The 22,564-nt window shown below is 69.3% G+C and overlaps 10 protein-coding genes across 10 annotated transcripts; 5 read left to right on the top strand and 5 right to left on the bottom strand.

Annotated features, from left to right (window-relative positions):
* Positions 1-70: 70 nt before the first annotated feature.
* Positions 71-721, top strand: MICPUN_58508 (predicted protein; the record flags this gene model as incomplete). The annotated part of the gene is made up of 1 exon (XM_002502044.1): positions 71-721. One exon carries the CDS (start codon positions 71-73, stop codon positions 719-721), a length of 651 nt encoding a protein of 216 aa, XP_002502090.1.
* A 72-nt stretch (positions 722-793) lies between these two features.
* MICPUN_100468 (predicted protein) lies at positions 794-1,732 on the bottom strand (the record flags this gene model as incomplete). The annotated part of the gene is made up of 1 exon (XM_002502427.1): positions 794-1,732. The coding sequence occupies one exon, from the start codon at positions 1,730-1,732 to the stop codon at positions 794-796; it is 939 nt and encodes a 312-aa protein (XP_002502473.1).
* Positions 1,733-1,823: 91 nt separating this feature from the next.
* On the bottom strand, positions 1,824-2,984 carry MICPUN_81629 (predicted protein; the record flags this gene model as incomplete). The annotated part of the gene is made up of 2 exons (XM_002502428.1): positions 1,824-2,039; positions 2,148-2,984. 2 exons carry the CDS (start codon positions 2,982-2,984, stop codon positions 1,824-1,826), a joined length of 1,053 nt encoding a protein of 350 aa, XP_002502474.1.
* Positions 2,985-3,225: 241 nt separating this feature from the next.
* Positions 3,226-11,091, top strand: MICPUN_100470 (predicted protein; the record flags this gene model as incomplete). Its single annotated transcript, XM_002502045.1, has 1 exon — positions 3,226-11,091. The coding sequence occupies one exon, from the start codon at positions 3,226-3,228 to the stop codon at positions 11,089-11,091; it is 7,866 nt and encodes a 2,621-aa protein (XP_002502091.1).
* Positions 11,092-11,125: 34 nt separating this feature from the next.
* MICPUN_105565 (small conductance mechanosensitive ion channel family) lies at positions 11,126-12,771 on the bottom strand (the record flags this gene model as incomplete). The annotated part of the gene is made up of 1 exon (XM_002502429.1): positions 11,126-12,771. The coding sequence occupies one exon, from the start codon at positions 12,769-12,771 to the stop codon at positions 11,167-11,169; it is 1,605 nt and encodes a 534-aa protein (XP_002502475.1). The 3' UTR covers positions 11,126-11,166.
* Positions 12,772-13,514: 743 nt separating this feature from the next.
* On the top strand, positions 13,515-14,831 carry MICPUN_69481 (predicted protein; the record flags this gene model as incomplete). The annotated part of the gene is made up of 4 exons (XM_002502046.1): positions 13,515-13,985; positions 14,205-14,398; positions 14,504-14,677; positions 14,738-14,831. Coding segments are annotated over 4 exons (933 nt in total), but the record flags the coding sequence as incomplete, so codon positions are not given.
* A 1,133-nt stretch (positions 14,832-15,964) lies between these two features.
* On the bottom strand, positions 15,965-16,576 carry MICPUN_82028 (predicted protein; the record flags this gene model as incomplete). Its single annotated transcript, XM_002502430.1, has 1 exon — positions 15,965-16,576. One exon carries the CDS (start codon positions 16,574-16,576, stop codon positions 15,965-15,967), a length of 612 nt encoding a protein of 203 aa, XP_002502476.1.
* Positions 16,577-19,440: 2,864 nt separating this feature from the next.
* Positions 19,441-19,626, top strand: MICPUN_81985 (predicted protein; the record flags this gene model as incomplete). Its single annotated transcript, XM_002502047.1, has 1 exon — positions 19,441-19,626. A coding segment is annotated over one exon (186 nt), but the record flags the coding sequence as incomplete, so codon positions are not given.
* Positions 19,627-19,629: 3 nt separating this feature from the next.
* MICPUN_108247 (predicted protein) lies at positions 19,630-20,442 on the top strand. The gene has a single exon (XM_002502048.1). The coding sequence runs from the start codon at positions 19,723-19,725 to the stop codon at positions 20,377-20,379; it is 657 nt and encodes a 218-aa protein (XP_002502094.1). The 5' UTR covers positions 19,630-19,722; the 3' UTR covers positions 20,380-20,442.
* Positions 20,443-20,498: 56 nt separating this feature from the next.
* Positions 20,499-20,795, bottom strand: MICPUN_58516 (predicted protein; the record flags this gene model as incomplete). The annotated part of the gene is made up of 1 exon (XM_002502431.1): positions 20,499-20,795. The coding sequence occupies one exon, from the start codon at positions 20,793-20,795 to the stop codon at positions 20,499-20,501; it is 297 nt and encodes a 98-aa protein (XP_002502477.1).
* Between the last annotated feature and the right edge of the window lie 1,769 nt (positions 20,796-22,564).

Raw genomic sequence — 22,564 nt, forward strand, 5'->3', positions numbered from 1 at the left:
CCCGGCAGTGCCACGCACGTCCAAGCCCGTTCGACAGGCGCGCGCACTCGCCTCGGTGGGTGAAGGCGAGATGTCCGGCGCGGAAGAGGAGGCCGAATGCAGGATATGCGGCGACCTCGTCCCAACGTCCGAGCTCGTCGAGCCGTGCGGGTGCCGCGGGGGTATGCGCTGGGCCCACTCGCAATGTGTTCAGACGTGGATTTCCACCGACAAGGGACCGGGGCGGAGGAACGACAGCTGCGAGGTGTGCGGCGAGGCGTGGGTGGGCGAGTACGACGTTCCCGAGCCTTCCGTTCAATCCCCGGAGGAATACGCGCATCGCATGCACGTCCTGCTGTCGTCCGCTTACGTCAGAGTCATGATGGACGTCCCCCGCGCGCACGACGAGCACCTGCTCAGGCATCTCGGACCGCATCTTCCGGGGCCGTGGCTGGAGTGGTTACGGCGCGACGCGGGCAGGAGACGGAGCGCGTTCGTCCGATGGAAGGAGCGCGCGGTGAGGGCGATGTCCCTGGGCGGCCGGCAGAACGTCGGGTCCGTCGCGGTCAGGCGCTACCAGGCGTCGTCGCCCGACGGAAGGAACGCGAGAACACGCGCGACGGGATGCGGTTGTTTCGGAGGACGGGCGACGGGGAACGGCGCCGGCGCGCGGGGGACGAGACGCGGGGGACGAGACGCGGACGACGCGACGCCCGGAACCCCGCGCGACCGACGCCAATAGGGTATAGGTGTGACTAAGTTTAGGTGGTCTATAACTAATTCATTTGCTAGGTTCGGTGGGTGACGATGGCACTTAATCGGTCATCAGCAAACCCTCATGTTGCGCTTGTTGCCTCAACCCGCGGTACGCCGTCATCGTGCACCATGCATCCATCGCCGCGTACCGCCTTATGCGGTTGGGAATCTCGTCGAGCTCCTTGGGCCGCGGCTTCTTCCCCTGCTCGATGGCGGCAAAGAAGAGCACAGATTGCTTGTCCCTTGTATCCTTCGCAACACGCACCTCTGGGTTCGGCCACGCGAGGTTCATGATGCGTGCCAAACCCCTCCGTACCCCCGTCGCGCCCACGAGCGACGAGGCGATGTCCTCCAGATCCACGTAGTTGTCGGAGTCGACGACTCCGAGCGAGCGACGGTCTGCGCCGCTGGTGCCGTCGCAGAACACTTTGGTTATTTTTGGGTCACCAAGCAGCCTGTTCATGTCTTCGCTGACCCCGGGATCTCGCCGAGCCCGGGAACTGTTCGGGACCTCGAGGAGGCACAATGATCTATCGTGTTGTTCACCAAAGACGCGGAAGGGGACGCACACTTGGACGAGCACCGGGGGCGTGACCTGGTTTCCCTCGACGTCGATGAAGACCTCGGTCGGATTTATCTCCCAGAGTTTCGCCCACCCCTCGAGTCCGGACGTCACGAAACACGTGTGGTCGAACTGCGCCCCGAACGCCTCTACGATCGTCAGATTCTGTCTCGAGTTCGCCGCGTAGACGATGTCACGTAAACCCGCGATCGCGACGGTCGCCGCCGCCGCGTGCCCTTTCTTCACCCCGGCCTTTGACGCCCCATCGGAGACGTCGTCGCTGACGAAGACGCGACCATTACGCGGTCCCACGCCCCACCTGACCTCCACGCACCACCGCGAACTCGGGGCCTGGAAATAACTACTGGACCACCCGTGCTGCCCGCAGATGCCCTGTTCCAGCTCCTGCTTGGGGCTGTTGAAAGACGGCGCCATGGTGAGGCGCCTCCACTACGAAGCGGGGCGTGTTGTGTGAACCGTCTCGCCAGATTCGAGTCTCCCATAACTCTTATTGATAAAATGTCGTCTACTTGAGCTCGTACATGCTGACCCCCAAACGCGCCGCGCGCGTCCGTTTCGGCCCCACCTTGTTCAGCACCCTGAACCCGACGCTCGGCACGAACTGCATGAAGTTGCGCAGGAGCATGATGGGTTGCGTGGCGAGGACGACCTCGTCCAACCCCAGCGCAGCGCCCGCCGCGATTCTTTTCGCCACCAACGTCGCGTCCAATCGCCTCTCCTTCTTGCCAACCTTGGCGCCGCGGGTGGGATCGGCGGCGGCGGCGGCGTCCGCGGCGGCGTCCGCGGCGGTGTCGCACGTGGACTTGGCGAGCGTCGCGCCGAAGATGACCCGCGTCTGGCCGCCCAAGCCGGTGGCGATGGGGCCCGGGTGCGCCACCGTCACGGAGACGCCCCGGTCCGCAACCTCGCCGCGGAGCGAGTGGCAGAACGCGGACAGCGCCGCCTTGGTCGCCGCGTAGGTGGCCTGTCCCGGGGCGGGGCACTTGACCGCCATGGATCCGACGGCGACGATGGTGCCCTTCCTGCGCGCGAGCATCGACGGGAGCAAAGCTTTGGTGAGCGCGATGGCGCTCATGGTGTTGAGCTCGAACATGTCCCGATCGACCTCGTCGGCGGTGTCCTCGGCGGCTGCGTGCTGCGACCCCCCCGCGACGTGGAAGAGGTAGTCGACGCCGACGTCCGCGTCGGTGCCGTCGATCCCGTCGCCGGCTCCCGCCATCTTCCTCGCGAGCGCGAGCGCCGCGGCTCCCTTCTCGCGCATCGCGGCGGAACCCGCTCGCGCGTCGAGGGTCAGCGCGCGGGCGTCCTCCGCTCCCGCCGCGGTCGCCGCCTCGCACACCCGCCGCAGCGTCTCCTCCCGCCGGCTCGAGAGGATCAGCTTGGCGCCCATGGAGCCCAGGTGCAGCGCGAGCTCCTCGCCGAGGCCCTGCGACGCGCCGGTGATCCACACCGTCTTACCGCGGTACGCCGATCGGGGCGCGTCTCCCAGCGCCCGCGACGCCAGGTCGCACTCGCCGAACACGGCGTTGCCGGCGTACGTCGCCAACACGACCGCGCACAGCCGCGTCAGGACCGGGGCGCCGAACGCGGCGGTGAAGACGGCAACGGCGACGAGCGCGTAGGGCGCCACATCCAGCGCCAGCGTCAGCGCGGTACCCCTCCTCATCTCGCTCGGGCGACGCGCGGGTGGGAAAAGTGCGTCGGCGGGGTGCAGCTTTCTCGGCTTTGCAGCTCGGCGGAGATCTCGTTGTTCAAACCCTCGGGACCCGCGCGAGGCATAAGCGACCGCGCGCGCTCGATCCCCCGGGAGGCGGCGGCTTTCGAGGTCGCGTCGCAACGATCGAGGCGGGCCATCGTCGAGCCCGAATCGCGAGGCGGACGGTGCGCGGCGGCGGGGGGGACGCGGGATGTCGACTCGCCACGGCGTCGCCGAGCCCGAGGTTGGCCAGCTGGTGTTCCAGGCGGTTGGCACCCTCGCGTTCGATGACCTCGACGACTGCGCGGCGTTCCCGGCGCCCAAGGGGTACGCCAGGCACGTCGCGTGCTCGAGCAAGTACGGCGTCACGTGCTTCGCGGACGGCGGCGGCGTGCGCGTCATCGAGACGACGGCGCTCGTAGCGCACGCGGCGTCGACGAAGGAAAAGATGCCCCGCGAGCAGCTCTGCCCGCCCGACGCGTTCGCCACGATCGCCATCCCGGACGTCTCCTGCGTCGCCTTCTCGCCGTGCGAGACGATACTCGCGGTATGCGTCGGACCCCAGGTGCGCTTCCTCGAGACCCGCGCCCTCGTCGCGTGCGCGCGCGAGCCCACCGCGACGCCGACGCCCGAACCCTTCGCGATGGCGTCCCTCGGCGCCGACGAATCTTCCGATCGGGTTCGAGATTTCTTATGGCAACCCGGCGGCGCCAGCGGCGGCCTGGCCTACCTCGCGCTCGCGGGCCCCGAAGATTCCGACGAGGGCAAGCTCTTCGTGGGCACCGCCGGCGCGGACGACGGCGTGGACATCGCCGACCGCGTCGTCGCCGTCGCGATGGCGCCGCCCCCCGACGAAGATCCCGACGTATCCATCCCGGTCGCCGCGTGGGCGACGGCGGCGGGTGACGTCGTCTACGCCAAGCTCAAGGACAGGGGCCTCGCCGCGGAGATGCGAGGCGTCGCGATCGGGAAGATCGACGACGGCGACGGCGAGGCGGAGGTGGACGTGGAGGGACTCGCGTTTGGCCCGCGGCCCGGGCTCGCGCTCATCGTCGCGGCGAGGGAAAGGGAGGATCCGGACCGGCACCACGTCCTCGTGCTCGACGCCGGCACCCCGGAGGTTTCGAACTTTTGGGACGTCGTCTCCCCGCCGCCGGCGCCATCGTGCACGCGGCTGGAGGGGACGTTCGACATCGACGACGACGAGACGGCGGGGCTGCGCGGGCCTTACCTGCACGGGCTGACCGTGCGACAGTGGGGCGTGGCGCTCGCCTCGCACCGAAAGGCTTGGGATAACCAGCTGTGCGCGCTGGAGGTGGCCGGGTCTGGCGCCGGCCCTCGGGCGCTGCAGATCGACGACGACCGGTGCGTGCCCGCGATTCCGCTCGCGGGCGCGGACGAGGACAGCAATTTTGTCACCGGGCTGGCGGCGGATCACGGCGGTCGCGGGGGCCGGATGCCGCACCCGGCGGACAAGTCTCGACCGCCGCTGCCGCAGGGGCCGACCGTGCTGGTCGCGACGGCGGATCACAGGGTCACGGTGATGCGCGTGGGGCACCTGGACGATGCTTTAGGTGGGAGGTACGCGGACGAGGTACGCGTCAGTGAGGCGCGGTTGGACGTCGTCGACGTTCCCTCGGGGGCGGTTTTAGCGGCGGAGGCGGCTGGGAGCGCCGCGTCGTCGCCGGCCAAGGCTGCGGCGTCGCAGGCGACGTCCGCCGTCCCCTCGCCGGTCAAGGCTGCGGACCAGGCGCCCAAGGCTGGAGGGTTCAGCGCGGCGTTCCTCGCCAAGGCCAACGCCGGATACGACGCGGCGCAGAAGGCTCTCCAGGAGGACCTCGACAAGGCTGCGGGGAAGGCTTCGGCGGATGAGCCGGCGGCGCCCAAGGCGGGTGCGGCGGGGGCATCGTTCGGCTTTGGCGCGGCTCCCGCGTCGTCGTCGTCGGCGGCGGCGGGGGCATCGTTCGGCTTTGGCGCAACGGGGAGCGCTCCGTCGTTTTCGTTTGGAGCGCCTGCGCCTGCGCCTGCGTCGTTGTCCTCGGCGGGGTTCAGCTTTGGCGGCGGGACGGCGACTTCATCCGCCGCGAGCTCGGCGGGTGGTTTTTCGTTTGGCGGAACTCCCGCGTTCGGAGCATCATCCGCGGCTGCGCCCGCCGCCTCGGCTGCGCCCGCGTCGCCGTTTGGATCCACCACCACCGCCGCCTCGTCCACGTTCAGCTTTGGGGGCGCAGCCGCGGGTAGCGCCCCGGCGTTTAGCTTCCCGAGCGCGGCGGCGACGTCCGCAGCGGCAACCGCCGAGGAGAAGAAGGAGGTGGTCAAGAAGGAGGAGCCCGAGCCCGCGGCACCCAAAGCTGGCGGGTTCAGCGCGGCGTTCCTCGCCAAGGCCAACGCCGGATACGCCGCGGCTCAAAAGTCACTTCAGGAGGACCTCGACAAGGCTGCGGGGAAGGCTTCGGCGGATGAGCCGGCGGCGCCCAAGGCGGGCGCGGCGGGGGCGTTCAGCTTCGGCGCGGGTTCCGCGTCGTCGTCGGCGGCATCTTTCGGCTTTGGCGCGGCGGCTCCCGCGTCATCGGCCGCGACGGGGGGATTCAACTTCGCGCCGTCAGCCTCGCCCGCGGCATCCTCGGCCGCTTTCTCCTTTGGCGGTGCCGCGGATGTCTCCACGCCGACGGCGTTCAAGTCGGCTCCGAAGCTCGCCTTCACGCCGATTGTCGGAGCCGCCGACGAGAAAAAGGCGGCGAAACCCGACGAGGTTGAGGCGCCCAAGCCCGCTCCCGCGGCGGTGCCTTTCGCCGCGCCGCCCGCGTGGGGCTCGTCATCGGCGACGACGACAAAGGAGGCGCCCAAGCCCGCTCCCGCGGCGGTGCCTTTCGCCGCGCCGCCCGCGTGGGGCTCGTCATCGGCGACGACGACAAAGGAGGCGCCCAAGCCCGCTCCCGCGGCTGGCGGGTTCAGCTTTGGGACCCCCGCGGCGGCGGCGATCAGCCCGGCGCCGGCGACCCCGCGCCCCGCGGCGCCGCCCTCCACGCCGGTCGCCACCCCCGCGCCTCCCGCCACCGCCGACCACGTGGAGTTTGGCCTGCGACTGCTCGAGTCCCTGAAGGATGGCTCGTTGGACCTCGCCTCCGCGCAGAAGCAGCTCAAGGACCTGATGGTCTCGGGGACGCCGCCGCCCGCCGCCGCGTCGCCCCGGCCGTCGCCGTCGCCGTCGCCGGCCGGGCCCGGGCCCAAGGGGTTCACGCCCGTGAAGATCACCGAATCCGCCGCCGTCGTCGGCTCCCCCACGCCCGGGTGGGGAAAGAAGATCGAGTCGCTGCGAGCCGCATTTGGCGCGACGCCCCCCGGCTTAAACGCGGGGGGCGATCCCGGCGAGGCGGGTTTCAAGGCTATCATGGAGGACATAGCCGCCGCGATGGAGGAGGCGACGGCGATGCTCGACGACGTCACGGGGCTCGTCGAGGCTGTGGAGGGCGGCGGCGGCCAAAGCGGCGGCGCGCCGTTCGCGGCGAGCGACATCGACGACATCGGCGCTCAGGCGGCGGAGCTCGGTCGGGGCGTCGCGGCGGCGGCGGCGGCGACGAGCTCGCTTCGCCCCGCCGCCGCGAACGTCTGGGCGGAGAACACGCGCGACGAGGCGATGCGATCGGAGCTCGAGTCGCTGTTCGAGCGAGCCGCGGAGGACGCGGAGGCTGCGAAGGAGGATGCCGAGGAGGAGAGGGCGGAGGCGAAGGAGCGGGAACGAGCGGCGCGGGAGGCGGGGGGCGTCGACCGAGTCCGGCACCGAGTCGGGCCGAGGGCCGCGGAGATCGCGTCAGCCCGGCCGCTGCCCCCCGCGCTCGACCGGCTCAGGCGCGGCATCGACCGCGACATGTCCCGGCTCACCGACGCGATGGCCAGGCTGGAGTCTGCGGTTGAACGGAAGGAGCGAGAGCGCCGGCGAGCCAAGCTCCTCGAGCGGGGCGCCCAAGCGGCGGCGTCGACATCCAAGTCGGCCGCGCTGATTCCGTGGGGCCCCACGTCGCCCTACGGCGGACGCAAGGGCATAGCGCTGCACTCCGCGTCGATGCCCCGCGCGGGGGCGGTGCCGTCCTCGCTCATACGCGCGGGCGGTTACGGGTCCGCCGCGGCTGGCGTAAGCCGCTTGAGCCTCGGATCGGGCTTTGGCGGCATCCGCGGCGCCGCGAGGGGCAACTTAAAGTCAGCGGCGGGCGCGGTTCCCGTCCCGGATGCCGGCGCCGGGGTCGGCCGGGGGGTAACGGACGCGGTCGCGCCCGCGGAGCGCGAGGAGGCGGTGCGCGAGCTACGCAAACGACGCGAGATGATCGACTCGCAGACCAAACGACTGGAGGAGGTTTTGGCGAAAATTCGCGCCGGCGAGGCAAAGGAAAACAACCTGGCGAAGAACAGCCCGAAGCCGTCGACGCCCCCCGCGAAGCCCTCGCAGCAGCAACAACACCGAGTCACCGGCGTCGGGGAGTCGCCTCCCGCGTCCCTCGCGGCGTTCTCGCCCATCAGCAGGTTCGCGTTTGACTCGCCAGCCGTCGGCGGAATTTCAAATTCAAACCCGGCGGAAAACTCGGAGCCCGCCGCGTCGAGGAAGCCCAAGTCGCCGCCCGGCGGTCGCAAGCTGACGGCTCCCTCGGAGGAGAGCGACCCGGCCGAGGAGAGCGCGGTGGTTCGCGCGGTGCTCTCGAAGATATCCGCGCCGCGGGTCACGAGCACGGCGAAAAAGGAGAGACCACCCGCGGGGACGGGCTTCGGCTCCGCTTCCTTTGCCTCCGCCGCGCCGCCGCCGCCGAGTTTCGGCGCGGCGGCGGCCCCCGCGGTCACCGGCGTCAAGCCTGCCGCACCCCCGCCCCTGTTCGGAGCCGCGCCCGCGCCCGCCGCGGGGTCGACCGCGGCTCCCGCGTTCGGCGCGGCTCCGGCGTTCGGCGCGGCTCCGGCGGCGGGTGTCGGCGGCGGGGGAGCCGCGGCTGGTGCGTTTAGCTTCGGCGCGGCTCCCGCGATCGCGCCCTCCGAGAAGAGGGAGGAGGCCAAGAAGGATGAGCCCGAGCCCGCGGCGCCCAAGGCTGGCGGGTTCAACGCGGCGTTCCTCGCCAAGGCCAACGCCGGATACAACGCGGCGCAGAAGGCTCTCCAAGAGGACCTTGACAAGGCGGCGGGGAAGGCTTCGGCGGATGAGCCGGCGGCGCCCAAGGCGGGCGCGGCGGGGGCGTTCAGCTTCGGCGCGGCTCCCGCGTCGTCGTCGTCGGCGGCGGGGGCATCGTTCGACTTTGGCGCGGCTCCCGCGTCGTCGTCGTCGGCGGCGGCTGGGGCATCGTTCGGCTTTGGCGCGACGGGGAGCGCTCCGTCGTTTTCGTTTGGAGCGCCCGCGTCGTCGTCGGCGTCCTCGGCGGCGGCAAGTGACGCGCCCTCCTTTGGCCTCGGAGCGAAGACCGAGTCCAAACCCGCGACTTCGACGTTCAGTTTCTCGAGCTCAGGTAGCTCAGCTGGGTTCAGCTTCGGCGGATCTGGCGCCTCGGCGACGTCAGAAAGCAAGCCCACTGCGGGTGGGTTCAGCTTTGCGCCTCCAGCGATCACGACTGGCAAGCCCGCCGAGGAGAAGAAGGAGGAGGTCAAGAAGGAGGAGGAGGATCCCAAGAAGGAGGGGGAGCCCAAGAAGGATGAGCCTAAGCCTGCGGCGCCCAAAGCTGGCGGGTTCAGCGCGGCGTTCCTCGCCAAGGCCAACGCCGGATACGCCGCGGCTCAAAAGTCACTTCAGGAGGACCTTGACAAGGCTGCGGGGAAGTCTTCGGCGGATGAGCCGGCGGCGCCCAAGGCGGGCGCGGCGGGGGCGTTCAGCTTCGGCGCGGCTCCCGCAGCGTCGTTCGGCTTCGGAACCGCATCTACGACTGAGACAAAGAAGACTGATTCTTCTTCCGCGGCGTCCTCTGGAGGCTTCAGCTTTGGCGGCGCGACCTCTTCCACCTTGAGCACCACAACCGGATTTTCCTTTGGCGCGACTGCCTCCTCCACCGAGAAGAAGGAGGACGGGAAAGAGGAAGAGAAGAAAGAGGAAGAGAAGAAAGAGGAAGAGAAGAAAGAGGAAGAGGAGGAGAAGAAAAAGGTGGATGTCAAACCTCTCTTTGGATCCACCACCACCGCCGCCTCGTCCACGTTCAGCTTTGGGGGCGCAGCCGCGGGTAGCGCCCCGGCGTTTAGCTTCCCGAGCGCGGCGGCGACGTCCGCAGCGGCAACCGCCGAGGAGAAGAAGGAGGAGGTCAAGAAGGAGGAGGTGGTCAAGAAGGAGGAGGAGCCCAAGAAGGAGGAGCCTAAGCCTGCGGCGCCCAAAGCTGGCGGGTTCAGCGCGGCGTTCCTCGCCAAGGCCAACGCCGGATACGCCGCGGCTCAAAAGTCACTTCAGGAGGACCTCGACAAGGCCGGGGGGAAATCCCCAGCCGCAGCAGGCGCATCCCCAGCGGCACCTGCGCCAGCCTTCGGCCTCGGCGCGGCCGCCTCCTCCTCTTCGTCGTTTGGATTCGGCTCCTCCTCGGTGTCGACCGCCTCGACCCCCTCCGCCTCGACAGCCTTCGCGGCGGGGTCGACCTCGGCGTTTGGCTCAACCTCCGCCGGCGCCTTCGGGGGGAGCGGATCGTCGGTGTTCGGGTCCTCCACGCCGGCCGGCGGTTCGATCGCCGCGTTCGGAGCGACATCATCGACGTCCAGCGGATTTGCCGCCGCCGCGACATCATCGACGTCCAGCGGATTTGCCGCCGCCGCGACATCATCGACGTCCAGCGGATTTGCCGCCGCCGCGACATCATCGGCGTCCACGGGTTTTGCCGCCGCCGCGACCTCGGCGTCGCCGTTTGGCGCCGTCGCCGCCGGCGGCACCTTCGGCAAGCCCGCGACGATCGGGACGGGTGCTCCCGCCGCGTCCGCCTTTGGCTCCGCGACGGGCGCGTTCGGCGGAGCCGCCAAGCCCGCGTCCGGGAACCCCGGAGCCGGCGCTTCGCCGTTTGGCCAATCCCCCGGAACGCCTCGCTCGCCCTCGTCGCCGTCTTCGCCGTTTGGACAGGCGTCGACCGGCGGCGCGTTCGGAGGCGGAGGCGGCGCGGCCGGCGGCGGCGGCGCGGCGGGCGTGGCGTCCGGGTTTGGCAGCGCCTTTGGCGGTCTCGGCGGGGGTTCGCCTGCTTCGTCCGCCGCGGGGGGAGGGAACGTTTTCGGGAAGGGTCTCAGCTTTGGGTCCCAGCCGTCGACGCCCACGACGCCGTCGTCGCCGTTTGGGCAGGCGTCGACTGGAGGTGCGTTTGGGCAGGCGTCGACTGGAGGCGCGTTCGGGCAGGCGTCGACTGGAGGTGCCTTTGGACAGGCATCATCGACTGGCAGTGCCTTTGGACAGGCGTCGACCGGAGGCGCGTTTGGACAGGCGTCGACTGGCGGCGCGTTCGGCGCTCCATCGACTGGCGGTGCCTTTGGGCAGCCATCGACTGGCGGCGCGTTCGGAGCTCCCGCGGCGGGGTCGGCGTTTGGCGCGGCGTCTTCCGCTTTCGGGAAACCCTCGGGTCTGGGCGCCAACGCGGCGGCTCCCTTTGGCGCGGGTGCCGTCGCGAGCGGCGGCTTTGGCGCTGCATCTTCGGGTTTCGGCAAACCTTCGGGTCTGGGCGCCAACGCGACGGCTCCCTTTGGCGCGGGTGCCGCGGCGGGCGGCGGTTTTGGCGCGGCGGCTGCGTTTGGCTCTGGCGCGGCGGCGCAGCAGACGAGCCCCGGCGGCTCCGGCTTTGGCGCGTTCGCGTCGCAGGGTTCCGGCTTTGGCGCGGCTGCCAAGATGGGCGGCGGCTTCGGTGCGGCGGCGACGGGCGGCGGGTCGAGTCCTTTCGGTGCGGCTGCGGCGGGCGGGGGCTCGAGCCCTTTCGGCGCGGCTGCGGCGGGCGGGGGCGCGAGTCCTTTCGGCGCGGCTGCGGCGGGGGGCGGTTTCGGCCAGGCGCCGGGGGGGTTCGGGCAGCAGTCGCAGCAGGGCGCGTTCGGGCAGCAGTCGCAGCAGGGCGCGTTTGGGCAGCAGAAGACCTCTCCGGCGTTCACCCAGATGCGTAGGTAGGCGGCGAGACGCGACGTATCGTTCAGTGAGTCGATTTAAAGAAGCGATTCGTTTATGTTACAACTTTCATCTCTTTCAGAGCCACGGGGTTTTGGCGTACATGCCCACCGCCGCGCGATCGTCGAGCTGGTCGATGAGCGCATCCTCCCGTTTGTGACCTCCCGTCGCCTGCGCCGTCGAGTCCCAGCCGTACAGCCCGTTATCGCCCACGTCCTGGTACGACCCCCCGCCCGGATTGCTCCCCTGCCCGCCGGCGATTGCGAAATCGACGCCGAGCGACTCAAAAATCTCGGCGATGCCGAGGAATATGTGGTGACGCAGGCGCATCGTCGTGAACCCCTCCTGCCGCAGCGTCCTGTAATCGTTGTAGCACACCACCTCGAGTACGGCACCCCCGGCGAACGAGTTGATCCCCGTGAGCGTGCACCTCGGCGCGAGCGACACGCCGCGGAGCATGTCCGCCCCCGCGGTGGATCTCAGAAACGCCTCGATGCGCTCCTGGATCTGCGGCACGTGCCCGAGATCCTTGAACGGGATGGCGAGCTGCTCGCGGAACTCGCGGTACGGCGCCCGCGACAGGTTCTCCACCTTGTACGCCACCATCGCCGAGTTGGGAATGTACGCAACCTTACCCGCGCGGTTGATCAGTTTGGTGTAGAGCAAGCCGATGTGCTCGACGCGACCCGAGATTTCTCGGCGGCCGCTGAGCAGGATGCGGATCACCTCCTTGGGCGTGAACCAACCCGCGGCGATGACGATGAGACCGCCGAAGTAGTTCGCCACGGTGTCCCTCAACACCACGGACGCCAGGATACCGAGCACCACGGTGGACGCTCCCAAACCCTTCACCAGCCAAGGCAGCGGCAGACCGAGCGAATCCATCGCCGCGAGACCCGTCAGCGCCCACACGAGGACGCCCGTCTCTCTGTCGTACACGTGCGCCGGGATTAAGTCGCTGGGCTCCATCTTGCCGTATATCCTCCGCCGCAGCGCACCCGCCAACCGAGCCAGGTAGCGTTTACGGAACGAGTCCATGGCGTAGCCCAGGTACAGGATGCGAAGCATCCTGACGCACCTCTCGGGCGGGAAGAGCGAGTGAACGCCGGTGGATGCCACCGGCACGATGATGACGTAGGTCCACGCCAGCGCCACCGCGAGCAACGCGGTGCGCAGAATCTTGTACGACCAGCCGAAGAAGCTGTCGGTGAACGGCTTGTGCTTGACCCGGCCGCCCCACATGGAATCCCAGGCGTTGTGCAGCACCACCAGCGCGGGCCTGAGGGTTCCCACCAGAACCACGAGGCCCACGGCGAAGGCTGCGCTGTAGAGGAACGTCTGGGAGAGCGTGAGGCCGAGGGGTTGCTGGATCATGGGCGGGAGCGCGTCGCCCATGATCGTGGCGATGGTCTCCTGCGCCCCCGCGGGCGTCGCGCCAGCCGCCGAGGCGACCGCGTTGGACCCGCGTCGCACGGATTTCTCCCCGCATCTCTGAGGCGTAACCCTCGCCCGCTGGGAGGTTGAACACCCGTGCCGAGGCCGTGCCGAGGCCGGGGCGGCGCCGGTCGCGCCCGGCGTCGGGGTGACGCCCGCCAGGCACCGCGGCGCGCGTCCACGCGGACGGACCGCGACAACGCATCGGGGCGCCGCGAACCCCGTCCGCCAGCCTGTCACGGTCGCCATGGCCCGGGCGGTGGGACGTCCAAAGAGCGCAGACGTGTCCGCGTGTTGTGGAATTGTTCGTTGGTCCGGCGACGACCGAGCGGGCCTCCGTGAACCGGAGAGGACCGGCGGGCGCGGGACGCTGGTTAGCCTTCGCGTCCTCCGAGACGGGTCTCGCGCGCGCGAGCGGCTCGTTTGTCCCGCGACTGCTCTCGAGTGACCCCCCGCGCCTTTCGCGCGTCAAAAGGTTCCTTTCACCGCGTGAAAAAATACAGGCTGTCACGGAGATCTTCGGGTTCGGATCCGCCTCGTCACCTCCGGATCCAGGTCATCCACAGCCAGACAGTCAGCTTTCCGTCGCTTTTCGCGCAGTTCAACGTTGCATGTTGCACTTTTTAGTCACATTCTTCGGGCGCGCTCGCTCGGGGCATCGTCACTCGAGAGGCGGGCGATGGCGGGCGACGGCGGGTCCGAGGATCCGCGGGTCAAGCCCGCGCCCGGCGGCGAGGATGGCGTCTACTACGTCGAGGTGCGCGTCGAAACCCTCGTTCAGGCTGCCCCGACCCGAGCGCCCCCCGACTCGTTGTTACCGAGCGGAAATTTCGCGCACGCCCCGGACGAAACCGCTCCGACGACGGATGAGAGATGCCGAAGCGTCGCCCCTCGCGTCCCTCGTTCCCCGCACCTGACGAACCACGCTCCGTTCCTCTCGACGCGCGCAGAACGAGGACACCGGACACGTCGACACGTGGAAGGTCGGGTCCCGGTACCGGCTCCTCGCCCTCCTCGGCTGCGGATCTTTCGGTGCGGTGTGCAAAGCGCTCGACCGACGCACCGGGCGCGTCGTCGCGCTGAAGCGAGTCCCGGACGCGCTCCAGACGGTCGACGCCGCGCGCCGGGTCCTCCGCGAGGTCGTCGTCCTGAACCGCCTGGACCACCCGAACATCATCAAGATCTTCAGCATCTTCCACACCCCCGCCACGTCGGGCGCGAGGGTGCTGGATCCCGATTCGTTCACCCTGGTGCCCGTGTCCGTCGACATGTACATGGCCTTTGAGTACGCCACGGGCGGGGACTTGTACGGCCTGCGAGGGGACATGAGCGCGGACGAGGTGCGATCGCTGATGCACCAGCTGGCGAGCGCGGTGAAGTACCTCCACGACGTGGGGGTGTGGCACAGGGACATCAAGTCGGCGAACATCCTCTGCGGGCGGAACAGGCTCGGCGGCCGCGTCGTGAAGGTTTGCGACTTTGGCCTCGCGCGGGGCGCCGCGGGAGGTGGGAACGGTAACCTGCGAAGGAACGGCGCGTCGTGGACGGGGGACGATCCCGGGCACATGGCGGGGGGCGACGGCGACGGCGACGACGACGAGGTGTCGTTTTTCGGCCGCTCGAGAAAGCGGCGCAACCGGGGCTCGCACAGTCGGAGCTCCTCCGTGTCGTTCGCGAACAACGGGAAGAGTTTCGCGGAGCGCGAGATGCTCACCGGCGTCGTCGCCACCCCGTGCTACCGCGCGCCCGAGGTGATCATGTCCGAGGGCAAGTACACCGGAGCGATGGACGTGTGGGCCTTGGGGTGCATATTCGGGGAGTTGCTCCAGAGACAGAGCGCCGGCGCGCACACCCCACACCTCACGATCTCGCCCCTGTTTCGCTTCGACGACGACCCGACGCTGCCTCCTCCGGGTTCTGACGAGATGTACACCGACTACCTGGCCAGGAGAGACGCCCTCGAACGCGAAGAGACTCTTAGTTTGGGGGAAAATTTGGGGGAAGACGAGACACGTACGCTCGACGCCGAGATGCGCGACGCTCGCGACCTCGTCCGGGAGAGCCGAGTCCGAGCTCGACTCAACCTCTTCTTCGACGTCATCGGCACGCCCTCCTGGCACGACGTCGACGCCGTGTCTTCCGAGCGCTGGCGGCGGTACCTGCGCGGGGTCCGCGGCAGGCCCGGGAACATCCTCCGTCGGTTCGCGATGGGCAGGGCGGGGGAACAGGCGGTGGACTTGCTGCTGCGGATGTTGACCTTCGACCCGAGGCGACGCGCGTCGCCGGACGAGATCCTCGCGCACGAGTACTTCGCCGGGCTGACGCCCCGAGCGAGGAGGAGCGTCGGAGCAAACGGGTACTTCGCCGGTGAATGCGCCGCGGGGACAAAGGCAAAGGGTTTTGCCGGGATCGACGCGTGCGCCGGGATCGAGGTGGTGGCGGACGCGGCGATGTCGGACGCGGAGGGCGGCGCCGACCGGGGCGGGGCGTGCGCGATGTCCGGCGTCGCGACGGGCGGGTCGGGGACCGATGTCGACGCGCCGGCGGTCAATTCCAACTTTTGGGAGGTGTCCGAGCCCAGACTCGCGCTGAGTTCGCTGGAGCTCGCGTTCGCCAAGGTCGGGACGGGCGAAGCTTCCGGCGGCACGCACGCCGGCGGCGGCGCGTGGCGCGACGTGTTTCGGCGGTTGATCGCCAAGGAGTGCGAGAGGCACACCGCGAGCGAGGTGAGGTACGAGAACGGCGCATCCGACGACGACGATGCGGATTCGATTGGTCGAATTTCGGGCGTCCCGTCGTCGCCGGAGAGGATCCGGGCAGGATCCGGCGACCCGTCCTCTTCGATACCCTTCCTCTCCGAGGCGTTCCCGCTCTTCTTCCGGCCCGGATCGCGGCCCGTGGCGTACACGGGCACGGAGGTGGCGTCCCGGGTGTTGAACAGCGGGTTGAACGGCGCCGGGACGTCCGACGACTCACAAAACCACGACGTCGTCGACGTGGGTGCCCGATACCTCTCCGGCGCGCCCGGGACGACGGGGGTGTACGGCCAGGGCGGCGTCGGCATCGGGTTCGGGAGCGCGACGATCGGAGGAAACGAGGCTCGATCGGGGCGGGGGAGGCCCGGGGGAGACGGGGGTACAAACGACGAGGGCCCCGGGAGAGTCTCGCCCGCTCTCATCGGCGCTCTGCAGCACCTGGGGCTGAACAGGCACGGCGAGTGGGGGGAGCTCGACTTACCCACGGCGCAGAAGAAGGGGGTGAGCTTCGGGGGCGAGGAGGTGGTGGAGGTGCCGGGGACGTGGGGGGTGTCGGCGATCCCGCCGGGGATGACGAGGGAGGAAGGAGACCTCTACGCGGCGATGAGCGACATGCAGAGCCGATGATTCATTAAATTTTCGCGAATAATGTTGTGCACTACGACGTGCTGACGTGTCTTCCTCGTTCACGCGCCGACGTGGGGGTCCAGGAACTCCTTCCACTGGTCCAGGCTCCACCCCGAGGACGTGTCGCACACCATACCGTTCAGCTGCGTCGTCGGCGACACGTGGATTCCCGTCTGTCGTCCCAGCTTGACGAAGAATTTCAGGTCCTGCGTGCACGCGTTGCCCGTGTTCAGCTCGCCGGCCTTCTCGATCCGCGCGAGCTTCGCCGACAGGTCCGCCTCGGAAACCCCCGCGCTCCTCGCCGCGAGCGCGGCGAGCTCCTCGTAGATCTTCGACCTGCTCTTATCGTAGGTGTTCGCGTCGTAAAAATCGGTGGCGGCGTCGAAGAGCGCCGCGGAGAACTTCCAGAAGGCGTCCACCCCCCCGAGATCGTACACGCCGATCGCAGCCTCGTGCAGCATGGAGGACTGCGGATGCCAAGGCTGAGGCTGATGGTAGAACACGAACCGGACCTTGTCGCCGTAGTGAGGGAGGACCTGCGTCGTGACCGTCTTGAAGAGCTTGGCGCTGAACGGGCACGCGTAGTCGAGCCACGCGGAGAGCGTCACGGGCGCGTCCATCGGTCCCTTGGCCCTGGCGTGAAGGTCGGCAGTCGGCAGCGGGGGACCCATGCGGACGACGAGGTTTCGGCGTGCGTTGGCGCGGGAGGGGGCGGGTCGGAGGGGCGACGCGCGATGGGAGACGAGGGAACCGGCCAGGCTCACGGCCATCTCACCGGTGAGGCGCCACGAAGTGTGGAGACGTGACGTCGGGTCGGGTGATGACGGAGCAAAAAATCGCTTGTCAGCGTCAGCGCCTACAAGATTTGAAATCTTGCGGGCGCTCCACTCTCCTCGCGCGACCTGCGCGAACGTGCACGCCGTCGCGCGCTTCATCGAGACCCATGGCGACGACCCGATCGCGCGTCACCAGCCGTGGCGAGGTGCGTTACCCCGCCGAACCCTCCCCGAACCCGCTCTCACCACCCTGAACGCCCCCTCGCCTCGTCACGGCCAAGACAAAAACCAACACGACAGCTCAGGGCAACTTCCCCGTTCAACAGGACCTGGCTGCCATGCGCCAGGAGCGGCAGACCGCGCTGAAGGAGACCGCGGAGCTTCGCAGGGAGCTCAACGGCGGCGCCGGTCCCCTCGAACCCGCGCGTCTCGCGGAGATACACGCGCAGCTGGACGCGAAGATGGCCGCCGCGACGAGGCGCAAGGAGGAGATGCTGCGTCAGGAGAAGCGGCGCAAACGCGAGGCGAACGCCGCGAGGCTCTCCGCCGCGGCCGCGCGCGTCGCCAACCAGCGCGAGGAAAAACACGCCAAGATCGCGGGGAAGGTGGCCGGGAAGGAGGCGCGGCGGGAGGACCTCAAGGACAGGTCCCGCGGCCGACGCGCCAACATCGCGCGACGCTTCGACAAGCCGACACACCCGGACGCGTCGTGGACCGACGGCGCGATTCGAACCGCCTCACGGACCCACGCGCCTCACTCGAAGCCCCACCGAGTCGGTGAACATCGCGACGTCGACCCCGACGACCCCGACGACGCGTCCGAATCCGCGCACTCGTGTCCGCGGTCCGAATCCGACGTCGACGCCGCCTCCGAGGCATTGTCGGAGATTTCCCTCTCAAACGAATGGAGTGACAGATCCATCGTGCCGCTCTCCGCGCACGCCACGGCCCCGCGGCGGCTGCGAACCGCCCCACACGTCGCCGTGCCGTACAACCCGCGCGGAACGTACCTCACCACCCCAACCCTCGTAACCCCAACCCGGACGCCGAGGAGCCACGAACGACGACGACGTCAACCCGGGTGGAACGATCGCACCGCCGTGCTCGACCGCACCGTGGGCGACGCTCCGGCGAAGGTGGACGAGATCGAAAAGTCCAACGCGAGGGTCGCCGCGCTCAGAGCCGCCGCGGAGGCGCGGTGGAACGCGGTGAACACGACGGCGGAGGCGGCGCGGCGCGAGTACGGGACCCCGGCGGGACCGACCGGACGCGTCCGAGGCGGGGGGGAGGATGAGAACGGATTGAGGATGCCGACGCGAGGATCGCCCGACGAGAACGTCCCGCCGACGCCGCCGATTTGGGCCGCGTCGTCGAAGGGCCCTCGTTCGTCTCTCGACGACGCGGACTCGAGGCGGTCCTCGGAGGAGTTCACGTTCAGCCCGCCGCCGCCGCCGGCGGCGTCGTCGCTCGCGAACCTTTCCGCGCTGATGTCCTCCGCCCGGTCGTCGTCGTCGTTTTCTTCGTCGTCGATGAAGCCGTTTGCGTCGACCCCGACGCCGAACGGCGTTTTATCCGACGTTTTGTCCGACGACGCGTCGATCCGCGAGTCCGCGATGAAGGTGCTGGACTCCCCCGAGGCTGCCGCCGCCGCGGCGCTCAGCGAGGAGCTTCTCGCGAGGCTCGAGGAGGAGTCGGCGCTGATGGAGTCGCTGACGGAGTCGGGCGACGCCGAGATTGACGGGACCGGGGTCGCGGCCGCCTTTGTCGATCCGATCGACAGTTGGCTGGCCAAGGCGGGCGCGGCGGGCGCGAAGGGCGTCGCGGAGAGCCGCGAACTGCGGCTCGCGCTCGCCTCATCGCGCACCCACAGCGACGACGACGACGACGAAGGCGGATCAGAGACGGAGGAGGAGGAGGAGGAGGAGGGGCCGGGCCCGGGGAGCCCCGCGTGGACGGTCTGGGCGAACGCGTCGATGGAGGCGCGTCGCGACGAGGATTCGCCGCACGAGCCCCTCGCCGCCCGCCTGGGTTTCGCCGCCGAGGACGTCAACGTCGCTTCCGGCGGCGTCGCGTGGCTCTCACCGATCCAAACGGTGTTTTGTCCGACGTCGGACACTCTTAGCGAAGATCGCAGAACCGCGGATTCCGTTCCCACCGCGCTCTTCAGGGACCAAGAACAAGAACAAGAACCCGCCGACGAAGAACACGAACCCGCAGAGACGGTCGAGAGGGGAAACGCGAGAGCGTCGTCGATTGATGACTCGCCAGAGAGGCGCGCCGCCGCCGCCGCCGCCAAACTGCTCGAGGACGAGCTGGAGGCGGCGTCGGCGATCGAATCCGCCGCGGGGGAAGCCGCGCGTGCGGCGGAGGCGCGCGCCGCCGCCGCCGAGGAGGAAGCCGCCAAGCTCGCGAAGGAGGTGGCGGACGCGCGGGCGCGGGCGCGGGCGGCGCGAGCGAGGGAAGAGGCGGAGGTTCGAGCGAGGGCGAGGGCGGAGGCGGAGGCGGCGCGGGTCGCGGCGTCGGTGCAAAGCGCGGTGGACGACGACACGCTGTGGAGGGGACGGTTCGGGACGAGCGGGGGAAGCGGCGCAAAGGGAGCGGCGAAGAAGGAGAGGAGCCCGGCGAAGAAGGAGAGGAGCCCGGCGAAGAAGGAGAGGAGCCCGGCGAAGAAGGAGAGGAGCCCGGCGAAGAAGGAGAGGAGCCCGGCGAAGAAGGAGAGGAGCCCGGCGAAGAAGGAGAGGAGCCCGGCGAAGAAGGAGAGGAGCCCGGCCAAGGAAGAGAGGAGCCCGGCGAAGAAGGAGAGGAGCCCGGCCAAGGAAGAGAGGAGCCCGGCGAAGAAGGAGAGGAGCCCGGCCAAGGAGGAGAGGAGCCCGGCCAAGGAGGAGAGGAGCCCGGCCAAGAAAGAGAGGAGCCCGGGGAAGGAGGAGAGGAGCCCGGCGAAGGAGGAGCCCCGGCTGCTCGCGGTGCGACGGCTCAGACGGCTCAGACGCGCCGCGAGGGCCGACGGCGCCGTTCAAACCGAATCGGACCTCGCGCGAGAGATGGACCTACGCGTCCGCCTCGGGGAGCTCGAGTCGCGGCTCGAGGCGACCAGACGAATGCGGGGGGTGGACCTTCGCGAGAACGACGGCGCGCGGGACGAGTCGTGGCTCGAGGACGCGCGAAATCGCTCGGAGCCCGCGGGAAAGGAGCGCAAAGGAGTCGACGATTTTAACGACGACGACAACGACGAAGCGGAGGATGAGAGCAACCCGTGGTTCGCGCCGCCCTCGCCCGACGCGGAGGGGAGCCGGCTCGGCGCGATGCCCGCCGCCCCAACATCTTCGAATGACGACGACGACACAGCTGGCGGGGGGTCCCGTCGCGTCCCAACCGACGGGAACGAATCCGACACAGGGACACAGGTTACGTCCGCTCTCCGCGAGCTCGAGGCGCGCGAGCTCGAGGAACGCGAGGTCCTCGGTTCGAATCCGCAGTCCGCCGAACGTCGCAGACGTCTCGAGCGCGAGGAGGCGCGCGAGTTACGCGAGCTCCTGCGCAGGCAGGAGGAACGGCGTCGTCGTCGTCGGCGGCGGTTGGAGCGAAGAGGCGAGAAGGTTGCGGATTTTCTGCCGCTGTTCGCCGCGGCGGCGCTGTTGGGGGGCGCGGGGAGGCTCGTGCGCGGCGTCTTTTTCGGCAAGAAGCCGGGCCGTAGGTAGCACTAGGCTAGGATGACGCGAAGATGTCGCGGTGTTTTACACGGCGATCGCCGAGCTACGTTCAACTACTGCGCGGACGCGGTTGTTGTTGACTTTGCCGTCCCAAACTGGGGGCCAACTCACATGACGACGCAGCCGCCCTCCTTGGCCGCGGCCTTCTCCTTGTTGGCAGCCTTCTTGGCGGCCATCTCGGCTTGGAACTTCTGGTAGTCCGAGGAGGACACCTCCTCCTTGCCGTCGGCGAGGAACATCTTCTTCCAGAAGTTGCTCTCCTCGCCCGCGGGCTCCTTGGCGCCCTTGCTGTCCTGCGTGGCGTTGGGGACGATCGAAGCGGCGCGGCGGGCAGCCTTGGCGCTGGTGGGCCTGACGGAGGCGTTGGCCGGGGCGATCTTGTTCGAGGCGGCGATGGACTGCATCGTGTCGGTGGGTCGTGTCCGTCGGTGATATGACGGCGTCGAGGAGCGCGGCGCGACTCACACCGTTATCGACGATCGGGGTTCGAAGAGATACGGGAATCGGTTTCCGCGAGCCAATCGGGTTTCGAATCGAGCGAACCGTCGATCTCGAGTTAAAATGCCCGCATCACGCGCACGAGGACAAAAAAACTTCTACGCCAGTTTCGAGCCAACCATCCATCGGTTACGACAAACGAATGGGGCCGCGCATCTTCGCGCCGGCCCAATCGCTCGTCGCACCGCTCCCGCACCGCCACCGCCGCGGTCGTATCGGACCATCGCGATGAGCGACCGGTGTTTGAAGATGCAAAAGTGCGTCGTCGTCCTCGCGATCGCGCTCGTCGCCGCCTTCGTCTGCGTCGACGTCGCGCACCATCCCGCGGCGTATGTTCGCCTCGGCACGCAGAGACTCGGCCCGGGTCCAGGCGAGTGGCTCGTCGAGGCTCCCGAGGTGCACGACCTGCGCGCGGCGGACCTAAACGCCGCGGGGGACAGACACGCGCGCGAGCTCGCGAGCCGCGACTGCCTGGTGGTGGCCAAGGACGGCGTCATCGTGCACGAGCGGTACCATAACGGCGCGGATGCCAACTCCCTGCACTTCGTGGACGGCGCGGGGAAGACAGCCACCGCGCTGCTCGTCGGCGCGCTCGTCAAGTCCCACGGCCTGGACCTGGACGAGCCCCTCGCGCGATACGGCGTGGAGGCGCCGGAGCTCGCGGGCCAGCTCTACGACGTGGAGTGGGCGCCGGACGCGTGGTCGAAGGTGACGACGCGGCATCTGCTCGCGCGGGTCACCGGCGCGCCCGCCGCGTCGCCCGGCGCGGACGCCGTCCCGGGCGCCTCCTTCGACCGTTCCGAGGCTTTACAGAGGCGCGTCCTCGACCGCGTCGTCCCGAACCTCGTCGAGAAGCTCACCGGCGTCGAGGCGACGCGATGGGCGCGCGAGCGACTCGGCGAACCACTCGGCGCCCCCGACCTCTTCGAGCGAAGCGTTCGGATGGGCGAAGAGGAGACGGAAGCGCCGTCCGCGGCGAAGAAAGAAAAAGGCGACGACTCGGGAGCGCCGCCCGACCCCACCCCGACCGCCGCCACCCGCCTCGCCGCCGCGGGCGGGCAGATGGTCACCTGCCGCGCCGCCGCGAGGCTCGGGCAGCTCGTCGCCAACCGCGGCGAGTGGCTCACCGATCGCGGCGACGTCGTCTCCTTAGTCGACGGCTGGTTCGTGGACCAGATGCTCACACCCGCGTTCCCGAGGGCTAACGCGCAGTACGGGTACCTGGGATGGACGCACCCGGGCGCGGAGCCGGCGCTAAAGAAGGGGAAAGGCAAGGGGAGCGGGTCTTCGGGCTGGGGCGGATCGTCCATCTCTGGCTCCGCTTCGCTCGGCCAGGACTGGAGCGCGTACACAGAGGAGGACACCGCCGTGATTCGCAGGCGATGCGACTGGCCGGGCGCCGAGTCGAAGTACGCGGCGAGGGCGGTTGACGAGGAGAGGGGCGACGGAGCGTTGCTCGGCTCCGATGGACCGGCGTACCCGCTCGCCATCGCGCAAGGCGAGCTCGGCAAGTTTATACTCGCGTCGCCGCACGCGAACCTCGTGGTGGTTTCCATGGGCAACACGTGGGGCGCGGACGCGTCTTGCCCGGTGGACATTCGACCGGGCGGCGCGGGGACCTCCTCCTCCCGCGAAACGGCCGCGGAGGAGGCGTTTCGAGACGCGCACGTCGATC

The sequence above is a fragment of the Micromonas commoda genome, chromosome 5 (assembly GCF_000090985.2).
Source record: "Micromonas commoda chromosome 5, complete sequence".
Lineage (NCBI taxonomy): Eukaryota > Viridiplantae > Chlorophyta > Mamiellophyceae > Mamiellales > Mamiellaceae > Micromonas > Micromonas commoda.